General features: G+C 39.5%; 1 protein-coding gene across 2 annotated transcripts; it reads right to left on the minus strand.

Moving 5' to 3' along the window:
- Positions 1–1,342: 1,342 nt before the first annotated feature.
- NRSN1 (neurensin 1) lies at positions 1,343–21,356 on the minus strand. Of its 2 annotated transcripts, none has more exons than XM_021718005.1 (4): positions 21,164–21,356; positions 19,289–19,361; positions 13,361–13,558; positions 1,343–3,020 (listed from the first exon to the last, which is right to left on the minus strand). In XM_021718005.1, exons 3-4 carry the CDS (start codon positions 13,547–13,549, stop codon positions 2,622–2,624), a joined length of 588 nt encoding a protein of 195 aa, XP_021573680.1. In that variant the 5' UTR covers positions 13,550–13,558; positions 19,289–19,361; positions 21,164–21,356; the 3' UTR covers positions 1,343–2,621. The 2 variants fall into 2 exon arrangements, with proteins under 2 accessions (XP_021573680.1, XP_008067140.1); XM_008068949.2 differs by having other exon boundaries at positions 21,160–21,237.
- Between the last annotated feature and the right edge of the window lie 251 nt (positions 21,357–21,607).

Genomic DNA, 21,607 nt, shown 5'->3' on the forward strand with positions numbered 1-21,607 from the left:
GTGGGCCCATATTATCTAAGGTTTCTATCAACTCCAGGTGTCTATGTGTACCTGACCTCCAAGCCAGGACCCTCTGCTATGTTTCTCCAGTTACTGTCTCAGCATCTTCTCCCGGCTCCCTCCGTAGGTATATGGTTTCACTTTGCTTTAGAAGTTTCAATACTGAAAGGAAGAACTGGTTCAGTGAAAACAATCAGGCTGGGACAAAGATTTTAAGACCATTCCTGTTGGCCATACCATTGGGATCTCTACCCGACTCAGGCCCCCAAACAGCTTCAGAAAACCTTTAGTCAGCTGGGTGCAGTGGCTCAAGCCTGTAATCCTGGCACTTTGGGAGGCCGAGGCAAGAGGATTGCCTGAGCCCGTGGGTTTGTGACCAGCCTGGGCAACACAGTGAGACCTCGTCTCTACAATAAATCAAAAAATTAGCCGAGCATGGTGGTGCGCTTCTGTAGTTCCGGCTACTTGAAAGGCTGAGGCAGAAGGATCACCTGAGCCCAGCAGACTGAGGCTGGGGTGGCCGTGAGCAAGGCATTGCACCCCAGCCTGGGCGATGGAGTAAGACTCCAACTCAAAAAAAAAAAAAATCTTTAATCCACAGCTTCCCACCCTGTGATTGCACATGACCTTCATTCTTTCCAAATATCACACTGTATTTCCTAATCCCAGTCATCCCTCTCCCTCTGCTTTGCTACAAAACCCCCAGTCCCTCCCTGGCGGGCTTGGAAGGTTCTTACAAATATCCACTTTCATTAAACCCGGTTGAACAGAAAAGACAGGGTATGCTGGATCCTTCTTTCAGATCCAGCTCCTACTTGATCCATCTTGGCTTCTTTCAAGCCTCCATCTGAGAAATAGAGCTACTTTTTAAATAGTTGCTCTCATGCTTGTACCTAAAAGTTTCCAAGCTCTCCAGTCATAATTTTTCATTGTGAAGCCTTTTACAAGTCAAATCTCTTCCTCAAAGATTCATGGGTTCGCAAGACAGAAGCAAGCATGGAAAGCTTCAAACAATGCTACCTTGAACAGATGCTTGGGAGCTTGTATAAGTCTTCAAAGGATAAAATTAACATGGTATTGCCACAGGAAGGTAGGGAACCTGAGGAAGCTGGAACGATTTCTTCAAAATCTGGCCAATGATCCTTGCTGAGGATGCTGATTTGCCCTCTGTTTTATGCTGGACTTTCCAAAATAAACACTTTGCACAAAGAGCACTAATTGCTTCATTTATTCTTCCATTTACCCAGGGAAACATCAGAGCTTATTCAACCTCAGAATGGAAAATTACATGTTGGAGAGAAAATAACCACACTGAAGAAATGACAATGCAATTCAGGTTCTGCTTGTTCATATATTTTATTTATCCAGTGAAGGAAGAAAAAAAAAAAAAAAAAAAGACAGAACTCTAAGGTGGCACAATTCTGAGAGAATACCAAGGTCACATATTCCATTTTTCTCAGTCTAATTCAAATTCACAGATTAAATGAGAGTGTAAGGAATGAGATGCACATCTTGCTGGAGAATAAAGCATCTTGCTTGAGAATGAAAACCCCTTCAAAGGTTAATATCTATCCAGGTGTTTCTTATTTGAGGATGGCTTACTTTAGTCTTTATAAAAAATATGATAGCATTGTACAAACTGCTGGGGTTGGATATTTAAGTGAAGACTGCTGACTCAGTGACTTTCCAAGATTCTGAGAGAATTCCACTGTGGTGAGTGAGAGTCACAAAAACATCATAAACATCCATGGGAGAAAGACTCAATGACACATGGCAAAGAAGGAATCTCAGATGTTTGTGCAGGGAAGGTTCTCATATATCACAGTCCAGGACTACCACTATACAGTTGGGGAAGTTGAGGCCTAGGAGGTTAAATGATTTCCCCAAATCACACAGTTCACACCAAAATCACACCAAAATCATGTAGAAAACTGGTTTTCCTGGTTTCTAATTCAGTGTTTTCAGGTGTTGCATAAGTAGATACTTCTAATATTAATTTATTTGCCAAGATTCTGATGTTGCAATTTTGGCTTTTTAGAAACATTGGAGAAAACAAAAAGATTTGTGGCCACTACTGATAACTTTATATCCAGTCTCAGGAATCTCTGTCAAGATATGGTTAAAAGACTCTTATTAGGGTCAAAAATCAGAGAATTCCATGTTTCTATGAACACACATGACAAGATCTTACACATAGTGAGACAGGAATGGAAGACAGCACCACACAGGACAGATTAGAAAAAACACGATTAGAAAATAAAATGGAACATGTCAGCTGTCAAGGGGCTGGTCTAAACTGTTTGGAACTTTCAAATAGCACGGAAGATCACACAAAGTCACAATATATGAAAGAGGAGTTCCAGAGTACTCCCGGGGGCACACAAAAGCACCTGTCCTAAGCAGGTGGATGCAGGTGCACAGGTTGGCAGCTGTACAGGTTGACACATGGTACAGCCTCCACCAGAGCCACCTGAACTGAGCGAGTGTGAGTTCACACACAACGCTGCCCACAGCTGAACAAAGCCCTGGGGCAGGTCAACATTCTCATCACCTCAATCACGGGCCTGCTCTTTTTAATCATGTGTGTAAATCAGACAGGGAGGACCTGGGTGGAAAAGGTTTCAGGTTGCCGATAGAGGCTGGACATTTTGAACCCTGGACAAAGTGACTGGAATCTTTGTTTCCCCTGGGCCCGGAGCTTTTGTAATGGGCTGGGTGTGGGCTTTGATGTCTGCTATTCGCTCTTTAAACTTTTGTTGTAGGAATTTCTCTTCTTTGGAGTAGCTTTTTGCAAACACTGACATCAGCAGGCACCCCGCCATGGACGTGCCCCCAATGCAGAAGAGAACGGCTCCTGCCAGCTTGTACATGTCTAGGGCACCATTAAACTGGACAGCATGTGTGTCAACCATCACAAAATCAGCTTCACCAAATGCTTCAATTTTGGGGGGCACAAGAAAGCCCACTGCCAGAACAGTCAATCCAAGAATGACAAAGACTGCACCTGAGATGAGTCCGACCTAGAGAAAGATAACAATAAAACAAGATAGAATAAGAAAGGTGTTTCAGCTTTCCCCTGAGTCCTTAATGTCAGGACTTATCTTGTTTCTTACTCCAACTGTGCTCAGGAACCCCATATTTGCAGGAACACCTACCTAATTTTCCAGTTAAAAAAGGTGAAAGGAAGACCTTTCTGATTTTAATGCCAACCCAAAACTGCAATAGAGTCTTGTATTTTTTATTTGTACAGTGCTTTGTAGTTGAAAAAACCTTCTTTTGCTTACATGGTCCTCATTTTGCCGTTTTTCTTTGTTCGTTTTGATACAGGGTCCCACTCTGTCACCTAAGCTGGAGTGCAGTGGCATAATCACAACTCACTACTGCCTTGATCTCCTGGGCTTAAGCCCTTCCATTCCAGCCTCCCTTCTGAGTAGATGGGATTACAGGTGTGTACCATCATCCCTGGTTAATTTTTTGCTTTTTTGTAGAGATGAGATCTCACTATGTTGCCCAGGCTGGTCCTGAACTCCTGGGCTCAAGCAGTCCTCCTGCTTGGCCTTGCAAAATGCTGGAATTACAGGCATGAGCCACTGCACCTAGCCTCATTTGGTTTTGAGAAAGAGAAAAGAAGCCCTGATATCTGGGAGTTGGCCTGACTCTACCCCCGCTCCTTGATGTTTTTAGAAACTGACTAGAAACTCACAAGGCACAGTCTCACAGAACATTATCACATGCTCATTTTGTGACCATGATGAGGGGAACAAAACAATGCACCTTCATAATTTTGTCTAAGCACAGACAAAATCAAGGCCATTGTGCAAACCCTAAAATGTCAAAGGCCCCCTCTCTGGCTAGTATGCATTACTGCTACTTCTTTCTCCATTACGGCCTTAGTCTTACTCTAGTCTGTCCTCCCTATACATAAGACTTATTAAGATAGCAAGATAGCAAATCATAGTATTCCTGACAATCCAGAGTTAACTCTTGCTTCATTGAACCCTAGCCCAAATCATCCAGCCAAAGCCCACATCCTGTAATATTTCCTTTTTACTATCCTAGTGAAATGTCCCATAGTCTCCTACGCCATTCTATCTCACTGTTATGAGTAAGAAATCCAACTTGTTCGATATATGGGTATGGTCCTGGCAGTTTAGGCTGGAGGACATTGATAGTCTTTGTTACTCACCTCTTTTCCAGGTAAGCAGAGAAGGAAGCCTAACTGCCAGTTCATAGGTAAGGAAATGTAGCTTCAGAGAGGGTATGCCATTGGCCCAAAGATGGACAGCAAGCCCACAGCAAGTGGCAGAGGCAGGGCTAGAAACCATAGAGCTGATCCCCAGACCAGTCTCTTTCTCCTCTCACATGTAGCTATTTGGGCTCTACTTGTATAGATGCTAAGAAGTGTTCAGAGTAGCAGATGGAGGTTAAACTGCATTCGCTCAAGTTCTAATGAAATGTAACACACTGAAGATGTAAAGTGATATGCCATTTGGTGATTGAAGTGCTCAGGTTTGGAACAAACAGACTCGAGCTTGGATTCTAGCACTGCCATCTAGCACTTGAATCATAGATGGAAAGTTACTTAAATGCCCTTGTCATTAATTTCCCTATTTATAAAATGACAAACGATAATATTACCTGCCTCAGAGAGTTGCTGTGAGGACTAAATGAAACCATGCATGAAAGAACTTAACCTTGCATCTGGCGAAGTAATACATTGTAATAAGTAGCTATTATTATTATTTTGAAACACACCTCTTATAAAATTGTTATGCCACATTGGTAACAACATTACAACAATTACTCAGAATTTGGAATAAGGAATAGCTAATATAGTTGTTTTTTAAACGCTTTTTTGTTTCCTTCTGTTCTTAATTGTTTTTAGTTAAATAGTGAGGTTGGGAAAATAACTAGATACATAATGCAATTTAATTTTCAATACTAATGGTATATTTATTTAATTAATTTGTTTATTAAGTATTAGGGCTCATGCACAATAAAGGAGGTTTGGCTAATAGAAGGAAAACATATTTACAGGTCTATCACCCTAGCAAAAGGAGGAAAAGGAGAACTAGTATTATTAAATATCTATTATAACCTAGGCATAGTGATACCTGTGCCTTTCATTTAATCTTCACAAGAATCTTATGAAAGGTAGGTATTTTTATTTCCATTTCATCTATAATAAACCTGAAGTTTATAGGGTCCAAGAAATGTAAAAAGTCAAGGTCCCATACATAGCAGGTGGTATGACCAGGTTCTAATCCAGATGTGTGTGACATTTTCCATCCCCAAACTTTTCTTCTACCCACAAGACTCTACCAGTTACATTTTATATATTTCTTTCTATCATTTTTATTTGAACTTCAAAGGAGCTTAACACCCGTATATGAACAATTTTCCTTTAATATTATAAAGAAGCTGAAAAACAAACAAAAAGAAGGAATGGGATGTTTTCAGAAAAAAATAAAAGCTATTCTATATAAGATATAAGCACCACAGGGAAAATTGTGCTGGAAAATACAACATTTTGGATTGCTTTCTACATTTTTCTAAAAATGGTGGCAAATACATTTACCTTCCAACACTAACCATTATTTATAACTTTTAGAAAATGACTCATATCACAAAATTCTGAATGCACAAACCAAATAAATGTAAATATCCATGGTGATGTGCTTCCTACGTCACTAAATTACCTCCCTCCTGGAGAACTGGCACTAATTCTCAAAAACTGAAGGCAGCAAAAATGTATCTGTCTTAGTTTCTGAAATTCTGAAGAGCAAGTGAGACCAATCTTGTGTCTTGTGTTTCTGTCTTTCCTCCCCGCGGCTCCTATTCCAGCCTGTTGCTCAATAAATAGCATAGCCCTGACTGACTGACTAAAAACCACCAGACTGCTGAACACAGAGCCAGGTGATTGATTCTCAGAGCAGTCTGCTCCTCAGCTGAGCAGTGTTTTCAATGGAAATCCACTCCTGAACTATCACTCAGAAGCTAAAAGGCAAACTGTGGCTTGCAGATGGCAGAACTCCTGCTCACTTTCTGAACTGGAAAGTGGCTGGCCTTCGTCCTCTTCCTATTTATGTTGGAGTATCAGAGAAAGGCCTGTCCTCCATGGCTAGGAGGACAGAGTAGAGACAGCCAACCCCAAAGATTGTGGAGATAACATCAGTGTAAAATATCGAGGCTGTCTAAGAGACGTGCCAGTCGAAGGATTCCAGACCTGTTTAAGCATAGGAGGGAGAGCTTGGGATGACAGGTGTGAAGGAGTCTATCAAGAGTAGGCTGTTTCTTAACTTCTTTGAGACCATAATGGAGACAAGGAGAGCAATTGAGATACATCAACTTAATCCTGATACCATGTTGGAGTACTGGAAGGAATACAAATGTTGGGAGTGATTCTGAACAGTACCATAAAAATTGTCTCTGGACACAGTTCTAAGTTGAAGTGATCTTAGGTCTAAGAGAAAGAGTGCTCTATTAAATTGAGAGAGTAAACACATTGCAACACAGGTTGTTTAAGGGTCTGAGGAAGAAAAGCCGTCCTGTTTAGGGCCATTCAGAACAGCTGGAATGCTTCTGGGAGGGTCCTCATTCAGGCTGGGGCCTTGAGGTGGTGAGGTCAGTCCCAGTGGTGAGAGACAAGGGCCTCTCCAGAGCATGGCAAGTCTTCAACACAGCAGCAAGGACAGTTTTGGTGTCGTGACTTCTGATGACTCTCTTGGCTATGAAGAGTATGAAATTCCAGTCCCTGCTGCTGAAAAGGATTGGATAGGGAGGAGGACTTGGATTCCAGAAATTCTGCTGGCAGGGACTACAGGCCACAGACTGCTGTTATTTTGACCAACATCCCCTTCGTGGTATCTCAGTGAGCTGATGAAGTCTGAAAATGCAGTTTACTCCAAGAGACAGAGCTGGCAGTAGGCACGACGCAGCTGTTCTGGCAGAGGGGAGGCAGTGATGACTGTTGGAAGCCAGAACCGCAGTGGCAGGGAAGGACAGCGTGGCGTGTGGGGAATGCTGGATGGAGCAGCACATGAAAGGGCCATCTGGGCGAGAGGTAATTCAGGAGAACACATCAGGAGTGAAGGTGGGTCTTTTCTTCTTCATCAGTCCTGAGGGCTGTGCTAACCTCTCTTTAGCAGGATGTGGGCTCTGAGTGGTGACATCTGCCAGCAGTTGGGTAGACTCTAGTCCTCTAGCCCTCTGTCTCTCCTTGCCTCTGAGATTTTCAAGGCAAGAACAATGCCTGGTGAGGATCTAGATCCTTCTATATGCCTGATGTGAGGATCTAGATCCTTCCTCATGCCTGACCTCACACAGCCTTCCTACCACTCTTTCACCTGGGCAGAGAAGCCATATTAACTCTTCCATGTTAGAGAGACACCTTCCTACAGTTCATAAACACATTCTACTGCCACCATCTTGACAAATGATTCCTACCCTTGACAGTTAAGTTTAGTCCTCCATTATTTCCTTAAAACTGCCTTCTCTGAGGTCATGAAGAACCTCTTAATCATCAAGTCCAATGTGATTTTTCTTTCCTTATTTCACTTAAATATTCTACAATCACTGATATTAAACACTCTGCTTCCTTGAAACCCTCTCCTACGGTTATCTCTGACACACACTCTCTCCTGTTTATATCTCTCCCTCTAAACAGCTCACTCTCAACCTGCTTTGCCAGATGTTCTTCATAAATTGTTGGTGCTCTCCAGGATTTCATTCTTTTTTATTTTTAGAGACAAAGTTTCACTCTGACACCAAGGCAGGTGTGGTGAGGTAAACATGGCTCACCATAGTCTTGAACTCCTAGACTCAGGTGATCCTTCTGCCTCAGCCTCTTGAGTAGCTGGGACTACAGGTGTGCACCACCACTGATGGCTAATTTTTACAATTTTTTTTGTAGAGATATAGTCTCACTATGTTGCCCAGATTGGTCCTGAACTTCTGGTCACAAGCGATCCTCCCAATTCAGCCTCTAAAAGTGCTGGGATTATTACAGTTGTGAGTCAATGCGCCCAGCTCAAGATTCCATCCTTGGCCTCCAGTTCTTATTCGATATGTTCTCTGTAGGGTTTAATCTGGAGGCCTAGTTTCAACTAACTCCCACCTATTACCAAAGACGTTCCAATTCTCCCAACTCCAGCCTGAATCACTCTACTGAGCTCTAGATTACTTCTGACAACCAATGGAAAGATCTACACAAACATGTCACAAAGGCTCCTGAAACTCAAAATATTCAAAGTGGTACTATAAGACTTCCTTTCCAATATTTCTATTTGTGATCCTCCTATCTGTGCATTCATGGAGTCCTTCCTCACAGTCATAGTTGTGGATAATTAAATGTTATTGAGTCTATCTTATAAAAATCTATTGAATCTTTTCTTTCCTGTCTACTATAGTTACTTTAATTGTGCAATTACTATATCTTGCCCAGGGTGTTGCAACAGCATCCTGATGATCCCCATTGCTATTCTCATCCTTCTTTGTACGTCTTTCAAAGGCCATCTGAGAAATCTTCTATAAACAAAAATAAACACAGCTTCTCTTCTCAGTAGTCTGCTACAGGACATTATGTTAAGTGAACTAAGCCAGGAACAGAAAGACAAATGCTACATAATCTCACTTACATGTGGTTACCAGGGACTGGGGAACTGAGGAGGGGGGAATTAGGGAGACTTTGGTCAAAAGACACACAATTTCAGTTAGATAGAGGGAATAAGTTCAAGAGATATATTGTACAACATGATGACTATAGTTAATAACAATGTATTGTATTCTTGAAATTGCTGAGAGAGTAGATTTTAAATGTTTCACCACAAAAAGTATATGAATAAGTATATGAAATAGTGCATATGTTAATTAATTTGATTTAGCCATGCCACAGCGTATACATATTTCAAAACAACATGTTGTGCATGATAAATACATACAACTTTGATTTGTCAGTTAGGAAGAAAAAAAAATCTTTTATTACTCCTTTAATATAAAACCAACTCCTAGTCTTAAACCAGCCCCTTAATATCTAGTAAAACTTTGGAAGAAAAATCTAGGATGTTTAAACTCTGACTTGGAAGGGAACTGGAGAGGTCAGGACAGATAGGAGGCAGTTAACTTGGATCTTTAAAAGAAAGAGAGAGATAGGGTCACTATCACAGTTAGTAGGGCTATGAAGGAGGCATTTTGCCTTGTACCTACACATCATGGAATACTCTCTGACATGGGTTGACATAGGTTTCCGATATAGGTTGAGGAGAAGATAAGAAGTGGAATAACCCTGAGGTAACAATTATTGGGGGTGTGAAGACTGCTCCCAGTGGTTCAATACCAGCACATGAGGGTGTTTGCTGCATAGACAATAAAGTGGCAACAGACTTAATCAAGGTCAAATGCAAGGATGAGAAATAATGTTATCACCACAGCCTGTTTGATTTTGGGGATCAGTATCAATGGGTGGCAGGGGGCAGGTGAGATCATGGCATATAGATTTTTGTAGATAGCACCAGCTGTAGTCACTGGGGTAAATTAGGAGTGGCTGAGACAACCGTGCAGTAACTTAGGACCTCTGAGGCACAGAGAACGTGTGTAGCACTTGTGCATGTGTATCTGTGTGTGTTTGCACCTGATTGTGAGACATCTCTCCCACAAAAGCCTAGAATTAATATCTTACTCCCTTATTGTAATCAAGCCGAAAGGATATGGAGAAATTTCTGTTACACATCCTTTCAAAGTCTTATGTGATGTGGTTCTTGTATGCATTCCAAAGTTCAGTTTCTGACGCCTTCAACTTCTAAACATTTACCTCAGGCATACTGAACTACTTGCAGTCTAGTGAACACTCTTGCATGACTCAGCTTTTGCAGTACTTTTCTTTCTATCGGGATGCCCTGTTCCTGCTTGTTTACATGTGACCTCCTCCTCTGTGGAGACACTTCTTCACCAGCCTGCATCAGATACCCACTCCCCTGTACCCCCTTAACCTCATGCTCCAAGTAAGCACTGTGACTACTTTCAGGGGAGAATTTAGCACATTGCCCTGCAACAATCTGTGAACATATCCACCTCCCCTATTTGAGTGTGAACTCCTTCAGATCAATGGCTATAGTTTATTCAGAGGTGAAGAATAGCATCTTATTCATATCAGAATCCTAGAGTCTTATATGTAGCCTAGTGCATGGTGAACAGTACATGTATATAGAAAGAAGGAATAGCACTGTGAGGAAGATGTTATGTAGGTGCATGTGATAGAGTGAAGATTCTAACTCATACCTATTTGATTCTAATCTGTGTCCTCATTAACTCTTTCCATGCTGCCTACTACTAAGGAGCTGGCTCAAAGGCAGAGCCCAACCAAAGCACAGATCCCAGCAAGAGACCAACATGGCCTTAGCAGCACTACAGTGGAAGCAGGGAAGGGGAAAGCCAGCAACTCAGACCATCCACAGACACTATTTGAATGAACAAAAACACATAAAAAAAGAACCATAACAGAAACATCAGCACAACCAGTGCCTTTTTCTGTGTTGGTGAAAAGCACTTCATAAACCCACTGAAAATAACTCATATTTCCTAGAAGAAAATCCAAGAACAGCTACTTTTTCCCTTGCTAGAGATGAAATCTTCAAGACAGTGAATTCTTAGGGTATTCAGCTTGACACTTCTTGTGTTTCATGGTTTGGCTATGCATTTAGGACTTAGATTTTTGCTGGAATAAAATTTCTATGAGGCCATAAACTTTTGCCTGTTTTTTTTTTTGTCTGCAGTAGGCCCAGCACAATGGGGAATTAAGATTTTTGAATCTTATTTATGTAAAATAGAAGGGAAAAATATTGAAATCCGAATTGTGGGCTGGCAACTGATTGTGACTTTGTTTTAAATCCATAACTATGTTTTACTAGGAGGGTTTACAACTTCACAAATTACATAACAACTAGTGCTTCAGATCTCCATGAATGCTTACAATATTTTTCATGTCAGTGGCATTTTAGGATCTTGGCACAATAGATATTTCAGACAAACATTTTTTTTTAACAAGTAGGAAAACAACCACCCACTCATCTGTGTAAATACAAGATGTACCAGGCTTGGCTATGTATCTCATTGGTCCAGGCCAGCAAGGATTCATCAGAGGTGAGATCTCTACAGGGCAAGTACGCTGACTTGAAAAATCCTGATACAGAGTATGTGACAATCGTATGATTTTGAATTGACACAGGTCTTGGGTGATCCATGTTAACAACCAGTGTTTCTCTACTTTATTCATTAACTGGATTTCCTGCTTTATTTCTATTTCAGAATTCAGTGCTCCATTCAGCATCAAGTAATAGTAACTAATACAACTAATGCCTACGGAGTGCATACCAGATATTGTTTTACACTCTTTGTAAATATTATCTCATTTAATTCACACAACTTTAATGTGGTAGGTACTATAAGTATCCCTGATAGAGGCCCATTAAGACCAATTAATTTGCCCAAGGTTAAAGGCTTTTAAATGAAAGAACTGGGATTTGAACTCATGTAGTCTGAAGTCAGAATCCATGTTCATAATTATCATGCTTTATTACCTCATTACATTATATTGCCAATAAATTGTGAGTTTGTGTCCATGTCAATGTAAAAAATTTGAGATCTTTTGGGAGAAATCCAGAATGTTAGAGCTGGAGGAGACTTAGGCCTTATCTAAGGCTGCATCTTCTCAGTATCAATTCTTGAAGCCTTCTCCTTTTCTAGTTTCTAAATGTTGGAACATCCCAATGTCCTCTTCTCTTCTATGTCTATACTCTCTTTCTGGATACATTCAGCAGTCTGGTGCCTTCTAGAGATTCTGTGTGTCAATGACTCCCAATTTATGTGTGGCAGACTGGTATATTTAGCCACTAGAGCTTTCTACTTGGATGCCTAATAGGTATCTTCAATATGACATGGCCAAAGTCAAATAATTGGTTCCCCACCCATCTCACACCTTTCTCAGTATTCTCCATCCTAGTAAATTATAGCATCATTCACGAAATAACCCAGGCTGCAAGTCTTGGAGTCTTGCTTGACTTCTTTTTATCTCATAACCCATATTTAATTCATCAGCATATTCTGCTAAATAGGACTACTTTTCACCATCTCCACTAATACGACCCAAGTCTAAGCCACCAGCCTCTCTGGCCTGGGTACTTTAACAGCTTCTAAGTTAATCCAGTTGCTTCTGCTCTTGTCCTTCTATTATCTATTTTCTGTATGTAGCCAGAGTGATCCTGATAAATTACTGGTCAGATCATATTACTCCTCTGCTGGACATCTTCAGGTGGCTTTCCCCATTTCTCAAGGGAAAAACCCAGCCCTTACTATTGTCTACAAGGCTCTACATACATCGTCTGTGCCCCATTCTTTTTCCTGAATTCATTGCCTGCCCTTTTTTTCTCTCCACTCCAACCAGTCTGGACCATTTGCTCTTCTTCAAACACACCAAACTTGTTTCCATTCCAAAGCTTATTTGTCCAGCCTAGAATGACCTTCAGGTGGATAATTTTGTGATTTGTACTCTCAGATCACGGTGGTATTTGCTCAAATGGCATCTTCTCTAAAAGACTTTCTATCATCACCATTGCTAAATACCCATCTCTATCACGCCCTGTCCTCTTATCCACATTCATTTCTCTTCCTAGCACTTATCAATACCTAACATTCTATCATGTGATTTCTTTGCTTTCAATCTGTTTCCCATGATAGACTGTAAGTTTCATGAGGGCAGGGATTACTTTTTTTTCCTCCTATTTACCACTTTAATCTTCAGTACTTGAACCCTCTTGTCACAGACAGGGTGCTTGCTAATTATCTGCTGAATGACTAAATGCATTTTCTAATGAAGTTCCTTCATTAGAGAGTCTCATCATCACTTACCTGGCAGAGGCAGAGCTGGTATATTAATCACTGTACTATATCTCAGCATTAAAATCTCTTTAAATACTTAGTTTTTTCTTTTTAATAATTGTTGCAACTTGTCAAATAATACTTGCCAACCCTGTAAGGGAAGCCGAAAGAATATAATGTTTTGCCTATGGATGACTTTGCAGTTAGTGAATCTAGTGGCACATTATTAACAGTAGCAATAATAATAATTAACATGGCAATTGAGTCTGTTTAGGTTTAAATTGCTCATTAATAATTATGTTGTGCTTAGAGGCTTTTCTTCAGCTAAATATTTAGATTCTCCTTTCTGTAGGGAAGAAAACTGCATTTAGGATTCACCAGGAGTGATGAACACATACAGAGTACCAAACTTCTCAGTGCTCTATAGCTGCAGTATTTACCATATTCAATAATTTTTACATTCCCATGAGTTTACATGCTCTATCCTTACCTTCCAGAATACTGAGCTCCACCTGTTAGGTGATCTCTGGATCTGGAAATCATCCTCATACTCCCAGATTGAGGCAGTACAGTCTTCATAAAACTGGTGCAGGTAGGATCGGACTCCATAGCGCTGGTACCCACCCTCAGTGGCAGCCTGTGCCTGCTTGGACCCACAGATGTTGCTGCAAGAACTCATGCTTCCCAGCTGAAATAACAACATCCACATGGATCAGCCCCATGAGCTTTGGCCTCAGGATCAGAAGACATGAAAGGCAAGAACTAGGCTAATTAGTGTCAATGTATTTGAACAATGTTGTTTTCTTAAGAGAATAGACACTTTTAAAGACATGTCTTTCTTATAAGCTGCACTTCTTTTCTGTTTAATGAAAAATTACCCAGAATCTTCTTTTTTCAAATTTTAAATATGTGGGGTACCCGGAGGAACTCAAATCACTCCATGAAAAAGATACCTGTACATACATGTTTATTGCAGCATTGTTCACGGTACCTTGAATTTTCAATAACTAGAACTGGTTCTCCATACATGAAATGAAACACAACAGCACACCTCACTTAACTATGCAGAAATTTAAGCATGAAGCATATGAGAAATGGCAACAAAGAAGTTGAGATTTTCATTACTTTGACAAGAAATTTTTAATCTCTTAGAATCCAGTAGTCTTTATACTTACATGTTAAAGAATTAGGCTAGTACTCACATTTGCTAGAGATGGAATTTGTCTTGGACTGTCCTCTCAGATTTCTACATGGTGTTACTCTTAGCAGTTTGAAATTTTGCCTTCAGATATCATGCATGTTCCTCTACCATTTTAACTAATTGTCAAGTTGTATGAAAGTTTTATTAAAAAGTTGTTGAGCAACTTACACCTCATGCTTTATTAATCACAAATGACTTGGCCAATAATTTACACCCCACTAACTCTAACATCATATATTTCAGTCATTATTTGTGGATACATCTGTCCACGTGGGTGACTAGAATTTAATGCAGAGAGTAGAACTAACCTTTTATTGTTTTCCATGAAGTGTCCAGTATAAAGTAGAATTCAGAGAATTGTTGCCTTTCAGTAAGGGAATTCTTAATTACTTTGTTTGTTTCTTGGTTTTCTAATCTCCATATAAGCAAATAAGTATGTGACAGTAAATGTAAAATACTTGTTTGGATTTTTCAATTACCCTCTAGATCAGGCATGTCCAACCTGTGGCCCACAGGCCTCATGCAGACTAGGACAGCTAATAATGTAGTCCCACAAAATCTTTTAATATCATGTTAAAATAAACATTTCTGGCAAGCACCTCTGAACAGCATAGAGGTAATTAGGAATTCCCTAACTGAAAAGTATAGCAGCCTACCTAGGACATTGTTTCACTTAACAATTCTCTGAATTCTTCTTTATACTAGATACTTCAAGGAAAATAATAAAAGGTTAGGTCTACAATCTGCATTACATTCTAACCACCCACGTGGATAGATGTATCCACAAATAAATCTTATTATATATTAATACATATGCTAATTATATGATTTGTGTGTAGTCCAAGACAATTCCTCTTTATTTGAAGCCAAAAGGTTGGAAACCCTTACTCTAGATGGTTTTCCTTGTGTGAACTTATTCTATATGTGACAAAGAGAGGAACAGCACAGAGGGCTATTTTTCCATTTGACCAGGTTTTCTCAGGACTTGTGCTACCATTCAGGCCAACAGAGGCATATTCAGCATTTCCAATTACTTATGAAGGAATCAGCCAGTAATGTATGTCTACAAAAGAAAAACACTAACCTGCAGATTAATGCACGAGATCTGAAGTCACTTAGTTTGGTTAGATAGAATCATGGGGCTAAAATCAAACATCAAACCTGGGATAGTCAGCAATACCCTGTACCACGGGCACAAAGTGAACTCATAAGCACATCCTGTAAAAGTGAGCCCATAGCCACAAATTAGTTTTTGTTAGAAAATGTAGTCAAATTGAGGAAAATATGGCTCTTATCATAGAAAAATAATGCAGGCAGGTGCTATTGATGGTGACCAATAGCCTCATCTGTTGAACTGTTGGTCAGTATTACATTTAGTGACAGTTCCTTTTTCCTGCTTCAGGTATAGTAATCATCTAAGGAAATCAGAGAGAGAAGGGAAGCAAGCGTATGATTTCTGTTTACACTTTTAAACACTCAGAAGGATATTATTTTATAAAACATCAGGATGTTAGAGTGTTCTTTGCCTGACTATAGCAGCAAAGTCTGATAGATCAAAAGAATATTAACCCAGTTTTCATGTTTTAAGTACTTGGATGTTCTCTTCAGTACCTTCTATTTAATTTTTGCACGGTAGAGAGGCTTAGTAATAACTTATTACCAATGGTATGTAAATAGAATACTTATAAAGGTACTTTCTTTTAAGAAATACTAATAAAAATTTCACTCAAAAGGAGAAAGGATTGGTATTATTAACTCTGCTTTGTCATCAAGGAAACTGAGGCATAGAAAAATCATCAACTAAAGGTTGCACCATGAGTCAGGGAGCAGAAGAACTATGACAATTAATACAATAAGCAAGACTATGGATTGGATCATGTATTTGCATAGTCAGAACCACCTCATCTACATATATATTTTCAGGTTTTTTTTATAAAGCATGAGATACTATAACATAAAAAAGGACAAAAATAGAAGATTGGAATACCAAAAAAAAAAAAAAAAAACCCTCATAGTAACAGTATGTTAAGAGAATTGTTTTGCCTTAGATGCTGAAGTCTTTCTTTTTCAGGTTTGTGTTTTGATGCAGAGAAGGACCATGTAATATATTGTAGTCATCCCCTGCACAACTTGTTTCCAGAACACTAGGTTACAAGTTTCTGCTATTTAAGAAGAGAATCAGTTATCCTACTTTGTTAAAAACAATATGGGTAAAAACATACAAGAGATAGATCATGTCATAAAACAAATGGTTTCTGAGCCTGAGTGATTGAAGGCTATACTCCAAGTCATGATTTTTTAGTGATGATAGATATATTCCAGAAAAGGAATCCCAAAGCACCTTACTTTCTCCTCCAGGGACCCAAAATATGAAGAAAAAATGGCCTGTTTTGTGTTGACCACACAGATCAGAGAACAGATTCTAATGCAAGTTTCTGATCTGAAACTTACTGGTCATGTGGTTTCAGATAAGCTCATTAACCTCTCTGGGCTATAGTTTCATCATCTTTAAAATAAGATGGTTAGACAAGACTAACCTCTAATTCCTTCCAGATGTGGATTTTCAGAATTTGTTTGTTTGTTTGGCTATGGCTCTTCAGAATGAGTCAGTTAGTCTTTGTTGGACAAACAACTAGGCTTACTGATTTCCTACTTCCTTTCATATTCTCATTGACTGTCAGTTTCAAATTCTTACTTTGTAGTCGTTTGCATATAGCATCAGTTTAAAGAGTCATAAAACTAGTTAGCTGAGTTACTTGTTACTAAGTACACTGAATGTTTGTATATTGTTTGTTTAACAAGTTGCTTCAGTATCATGTATGTTGCCTAAAATAGTAATCCCTGAGCGTCTGAGAGGTTTCACACATCTTCCTAAATATATAACTAGTTGGAATTCACTTCTAGAGGAGCATCATCACTTGGAAGAATATGAATTTTAAAATATAATATGTTAGAGAAAGGGTTTTGAACCTCCAAAATCTCACAGAGAGCTATATGGCTTATAGGGAAGCCAGTAATATCTGTCCCAATATAGAGATTATTACAGTTACTTACAACATACTTGGTTGATTGGAACCTCTAGTACCCTAAAGAGGATATATAAGATGACTTTATAGAGTCATTTTAAAAGCTGGAAAATTACTGAGTTACATATAATAAATTAGAATTGATACATAAATGAAAGCTATGCGCAAAGACTTTTTAGCTTGGCTCAGTATTTACTTAATGAGCAAGGTTTCATGGGCATTCTGATGCTTGGATTTCAAGAGCTGTAGTAGCAACAGTAAAAACAATAATGTTAAATCCGTAATTGTTGTCAATTGACAAATTTTAGAGAGCACCTTTCTTTAGAGAAAGACAGCATACAGGAGATTCATGAATACAGGGAATGAGTAAAAATGTTGTCTAGTATTGTATTAAAATCATACATACTAGTATTCATTTTGTAAACACTCTAGTGGAGCCTGTTGCATCCTCCCTTCTGGCATGGCCATCATGAGGGAGCACAAGCAATCTTCCTGTGTTGTTGTTTGGTCATCTATGAAGAGAGTATTGTTTTCATTCTCCCTGAAGGACATTTTAGGTGCTGATAAGTGAGGACCCATCCAGGGTTTTCTTCTTTGTATAATCTGTCCATTGCAATTGTCTCAATTGCATCCATAATTATACATTAAGTGAATATTCAATTCTTTTAATTCAACAGACAGGTGGGAGGAGAATATCATACTGTCACTCTCTCCCAAATTCTTCTGAGAGACTTTCTACAATCAGTCTGTCTAAACATCAACTTTCCATCACTTTCTATCTCTTTGTCCAGATTTATTCTCTTTATAGCACTTGTTACTACCTGGGATTCTATGCATATCTTACTTGCTTATGTTCTGATAGATCATATATTGCTTATGTTCTGATAGACTGCAAGCTCCATGTGGGCAGGGGCTTTGTTGTATTGTTTTCCACTTTAATCTCCAGTGTTTTGAAACTTCCTCACACAGATTTCTACATAGATTAGTGCAAGAGATGGTCTAAGTGGTCCTTCATTTTTTTTCATTTCTCTATTCCTTCAATGTTTTCAAAACACTTACCATGTGTCAAGTACCCATGAGACAGACAATGGTTATGAAAATGAGCAGTGCACAGGCTGCCCTCAATGGACTCTTGGATTAGAAGGAGATACACTTATGAAGCAATATATGCAAAGACAAGAGCATCATAAAGAGGTATTTACAACAGGAGGGAGTACAAATGCTGAGCATCTCTTGAACAATTCCCCTATTAGACAAAAAAAAATCTATGCATGTACTGTTGTGATCACTATGTCTGCCAATACACTGTAATATCAGTTAGTTGGAAATTTAAATTTTAGGCTAATATATGAAGTTACTTTTTATTTTCTATTACAAATGTTCACAGCCATGGAAACAGACATAAGTTTTTATGCTTCATGAAATTCTAGGGACATCACAGACAATATATTATATGGTCTCCTTGAGAGAAAAGAGGCAGCAGATTGAGGCACAAAAAGAATGAGTGTTTTCCCATGGTTATAGGTGTGAGGCCAGGCATATTCCCTGTTCTATTTATTCTCTTCAAAATATTATTCAATTTTTCATACTGATTTTCTCTCCCATAAAGTAATCCTGAGACAATGAGACTAAAGTTCCCATTAGAGGCACTTTTCCACAGGGCCAGTGCTGTAAGAGACAAGATATAGGCACACAGATGATTTACACGACTTATCCAACACCAAGTCAAAAGGTCAATTCACTTAAAAGACTCAGTCAGACTCATAGTGGGTGCAGGAAGGCATAAAAGCCTGCTAACAGATTTTTCACTCTTAAATCAGACATTCAGAAATTATATAAGCATGGCCTTAAAACTTGAAATATGTTTCTACCAATGGGTTGTTTCAGAGGTATTTTACTTTTCTGGAACAGTGGTAGAGACTGTGGCTTTATATTGAGTTTTTAAAATATCCTCTCAATCAGTGGATCTGTGGTCATTTTTTCAATTTTTAAAATAGGAGTAATGATATGCAATTATCTTACTCATTATCAATTACTTTAATACTTCGAGATGAATATCTTTCGAAAGGTACATAAAATCCAGAGTCAAATTGAGAAGAGAACAAGAACATATATTTTCTTAATCTCTTCTTTATCTACATACAGCCACTAGGTGCTTATGAATCTACAACTGATAAGGTTTGAGTCTTACCTTTGAAGTTCTCCTCTTCCTCTTCTTGTTGTTTACTCTTTGGCCTTTCTTTTTAATGGCACATTCTTCAATCCTATTTAACAATAACAATAACAACAAATCTGTAGAATGCAATCCAGATCAAAATATAAATTTCATAAGCTATTCATATAACTTATAAAGAATCTTCTTAATGTTGATAAAAACATTGACAAAGAACAACTTGTTAAAAAATAGAGACAGCTTTTCTTAAAAAAAAGTCTAACTTGTATTTTAAAACTTGTTAATGGGCTTTCATGATAATTTATACAGTAAGTTAAAAGAGCTTTGTAAATTATAACAAACTGTACAAATGCTGTTCTTATTTTGATATAACTATATTCCATGGAGATAATAATACTGACTAGACTGGTTCATGCATATTTTACAAATTCAGCATAAAAAGTTTACTGGCTTCCTAGATACTCCAGAACTGATATATTCTGGTGCTTGTTCCATTATATTGTAAAAAACATGTATTATAATCACTATATTTTCTGATATGTTTACATATATTTTACACTTAGCAAGGCTTTTTGGATGATTTATGTATTAGGTTGGGTTTTACTCCTATATCCATTTTCTTTCTATCATGATCATTTTACTTTCCATCTGCCTAAGAAAAGCAGGTGCCCATGCAAAATTTAATTAAAAAGCCATTGCCAGCTATAAGGATATTGGTTTCCTACAATACACTGGTCATGTGAAATAATGACTAGGGCCATATTTTTCAAGAGGTCATTAAGAATGCTTTCTTTGGGTTCTCCTGCAAACAATTGAGGGTCTGAACAGACCCTCAATTGTTTGCAGGAAACCCAGACTTGAGATGAGTAAATCTAGCTGAGATCCAACAAACTGTTTTCAGCATTTCCAGGATCAGTCTATATGGACCAAAGCCAAACCTGCCTCATGACCCATTTCCTTATCCCCAAGTTTTGCGAATGGTTTATGAACAGATTTAAGGAAAGAAGCAAATTATGTGAGGATCCCTGGGTCTGGATCAGCAAAAGGAAACAAGCCAACCATAGGTCCACTACATTCTCCTATCTCATCCCCTCCATCTCTATCTCTAACTCTCTTCCTCCCTGTCTCTCAGAATTAAATTTCCCTTCTTATCTGTCGCCTTCCCCATTTTATCTGAAGAAATTGATTCTACTCATGCCTTTTATCAAAGGCTGACCTGATCTGAAGCCCAAGGATCTCTCCAACGTCCTGAAAACATTTCTGTTATGGAACCAGGAACCAATTAAGCAAACACTAGCTGTTAAATTTCAGCTCTGTTTTCTTTGAGGTCACCAGAATCAGTATGGCCCCCCCACCCTAACGTCCCTTTCTAACAACACAAAGAAGTAGGTCCTGAGGTCGTATCGAAACACTCAAATATCTTTAGACATGGCAAAGGAGTGGGGAGGGCCAGTGGGAACTCAGTTCAGCCTGGTATCAAATCAGCTTTGCAAACTCCAAATACATGTATTTTACTCTCACCTAATATACAACTTTTTTTTTTTACCTTAAAGGAAGGAAACTCTCAAGTTTTTAGCTGTACACCCCCCAAATTCTTACATAACACAAACAACTGAGACATGGAGTTAGTTACCCCTAATTTGTATGTTTTCACGAATTTCAATATGCACGGATTTTGTAAAGATTTGTGCACATTATAATAAACGTGAATGAGTTGTGTCTGGTGTGTGTAAGAGACAGAGAGAAGAGAGAAGGAGAGAGAGAGATAGATTGATTTGTGCATGAGGAGGAAGGAAAGGAAGAAAAAACAGAAAGGGAGGAGAGGGAGAACTGGAGAATGACATCTGGAGCATAGAGAGCCACCACCCCTGGATTCCAAATGGCTTTACCTGCCCCCTCCGATCCCCTGACCCGTGGAGCAAGTGCAGCCAGCCTAGCCGCAGATCTCTCGCTGGGGTCCCATCGCCGCCGCCCGCCGCCGCCGCCGCCGCCGCCGCCGCCGCTCCGCCTCGTGGAGCTCAGCCTGCCGTGATTGACAGCCGGGCTCCCGCGTGCTCGCGCTTCCGCGGCCCGCGCAGCCGCCGCCAAAGGGGCCGCGTTCCCGCCTGCCAACGAGCGGCGAGTGGGCGGGGTCGAAAGGCCTGGCGCGCGGGCACCCTTCCTGCCAATACCCGGTGTCTGGCATGTCCTCACGGAAAGATGGAAAGCCCTAGGGAAGGCTGGTCCCTGGGCCCTGCTAAAGCTCCTTGGGGAGGGCGCCTTCATTGCCTTCCGTGCTTTCTCCTGCCCAGACCATAGTAGGCCCCATATAAAGTCACGTGTTGCTTAATGACAGGG

The sequence above is a fragment of the Carlito syrichta genome, unplaced genomic scaffold, assembly GCF_000164805.1.
Source record: "Carlito syrichta isolate Samal-C Ts95f unplaced genomic scaffold, Tarsius_syrichta-2.0.1 Scaffold311699, whole genome shotgun sequence".
NCBI lineage: Eukaryota > Metazoa > Chordata > Mammalia > Primates > Tarsiidae > Carlito > Carlito syrichta.

What these genes read in the sequence shown, in the direction of transcription:
- NRSN1 (XM_021718005.1), bottom strand. Translation starts at nt 13,549, where the DNA reads ATGAGTTCTTGCAGCAACATCTGTGGGTCCAAGCAGGCACAGGCTGCC. An exon ending in GGAGCTCAGTATTCTGGAAG is followed by an intron (nt 3,021 to 13,360) that starts GTAAGGATAGAG and finishes ATCTTTCTCTAG; the next exon opens with GTCGGACTCATCTCAGGTGC.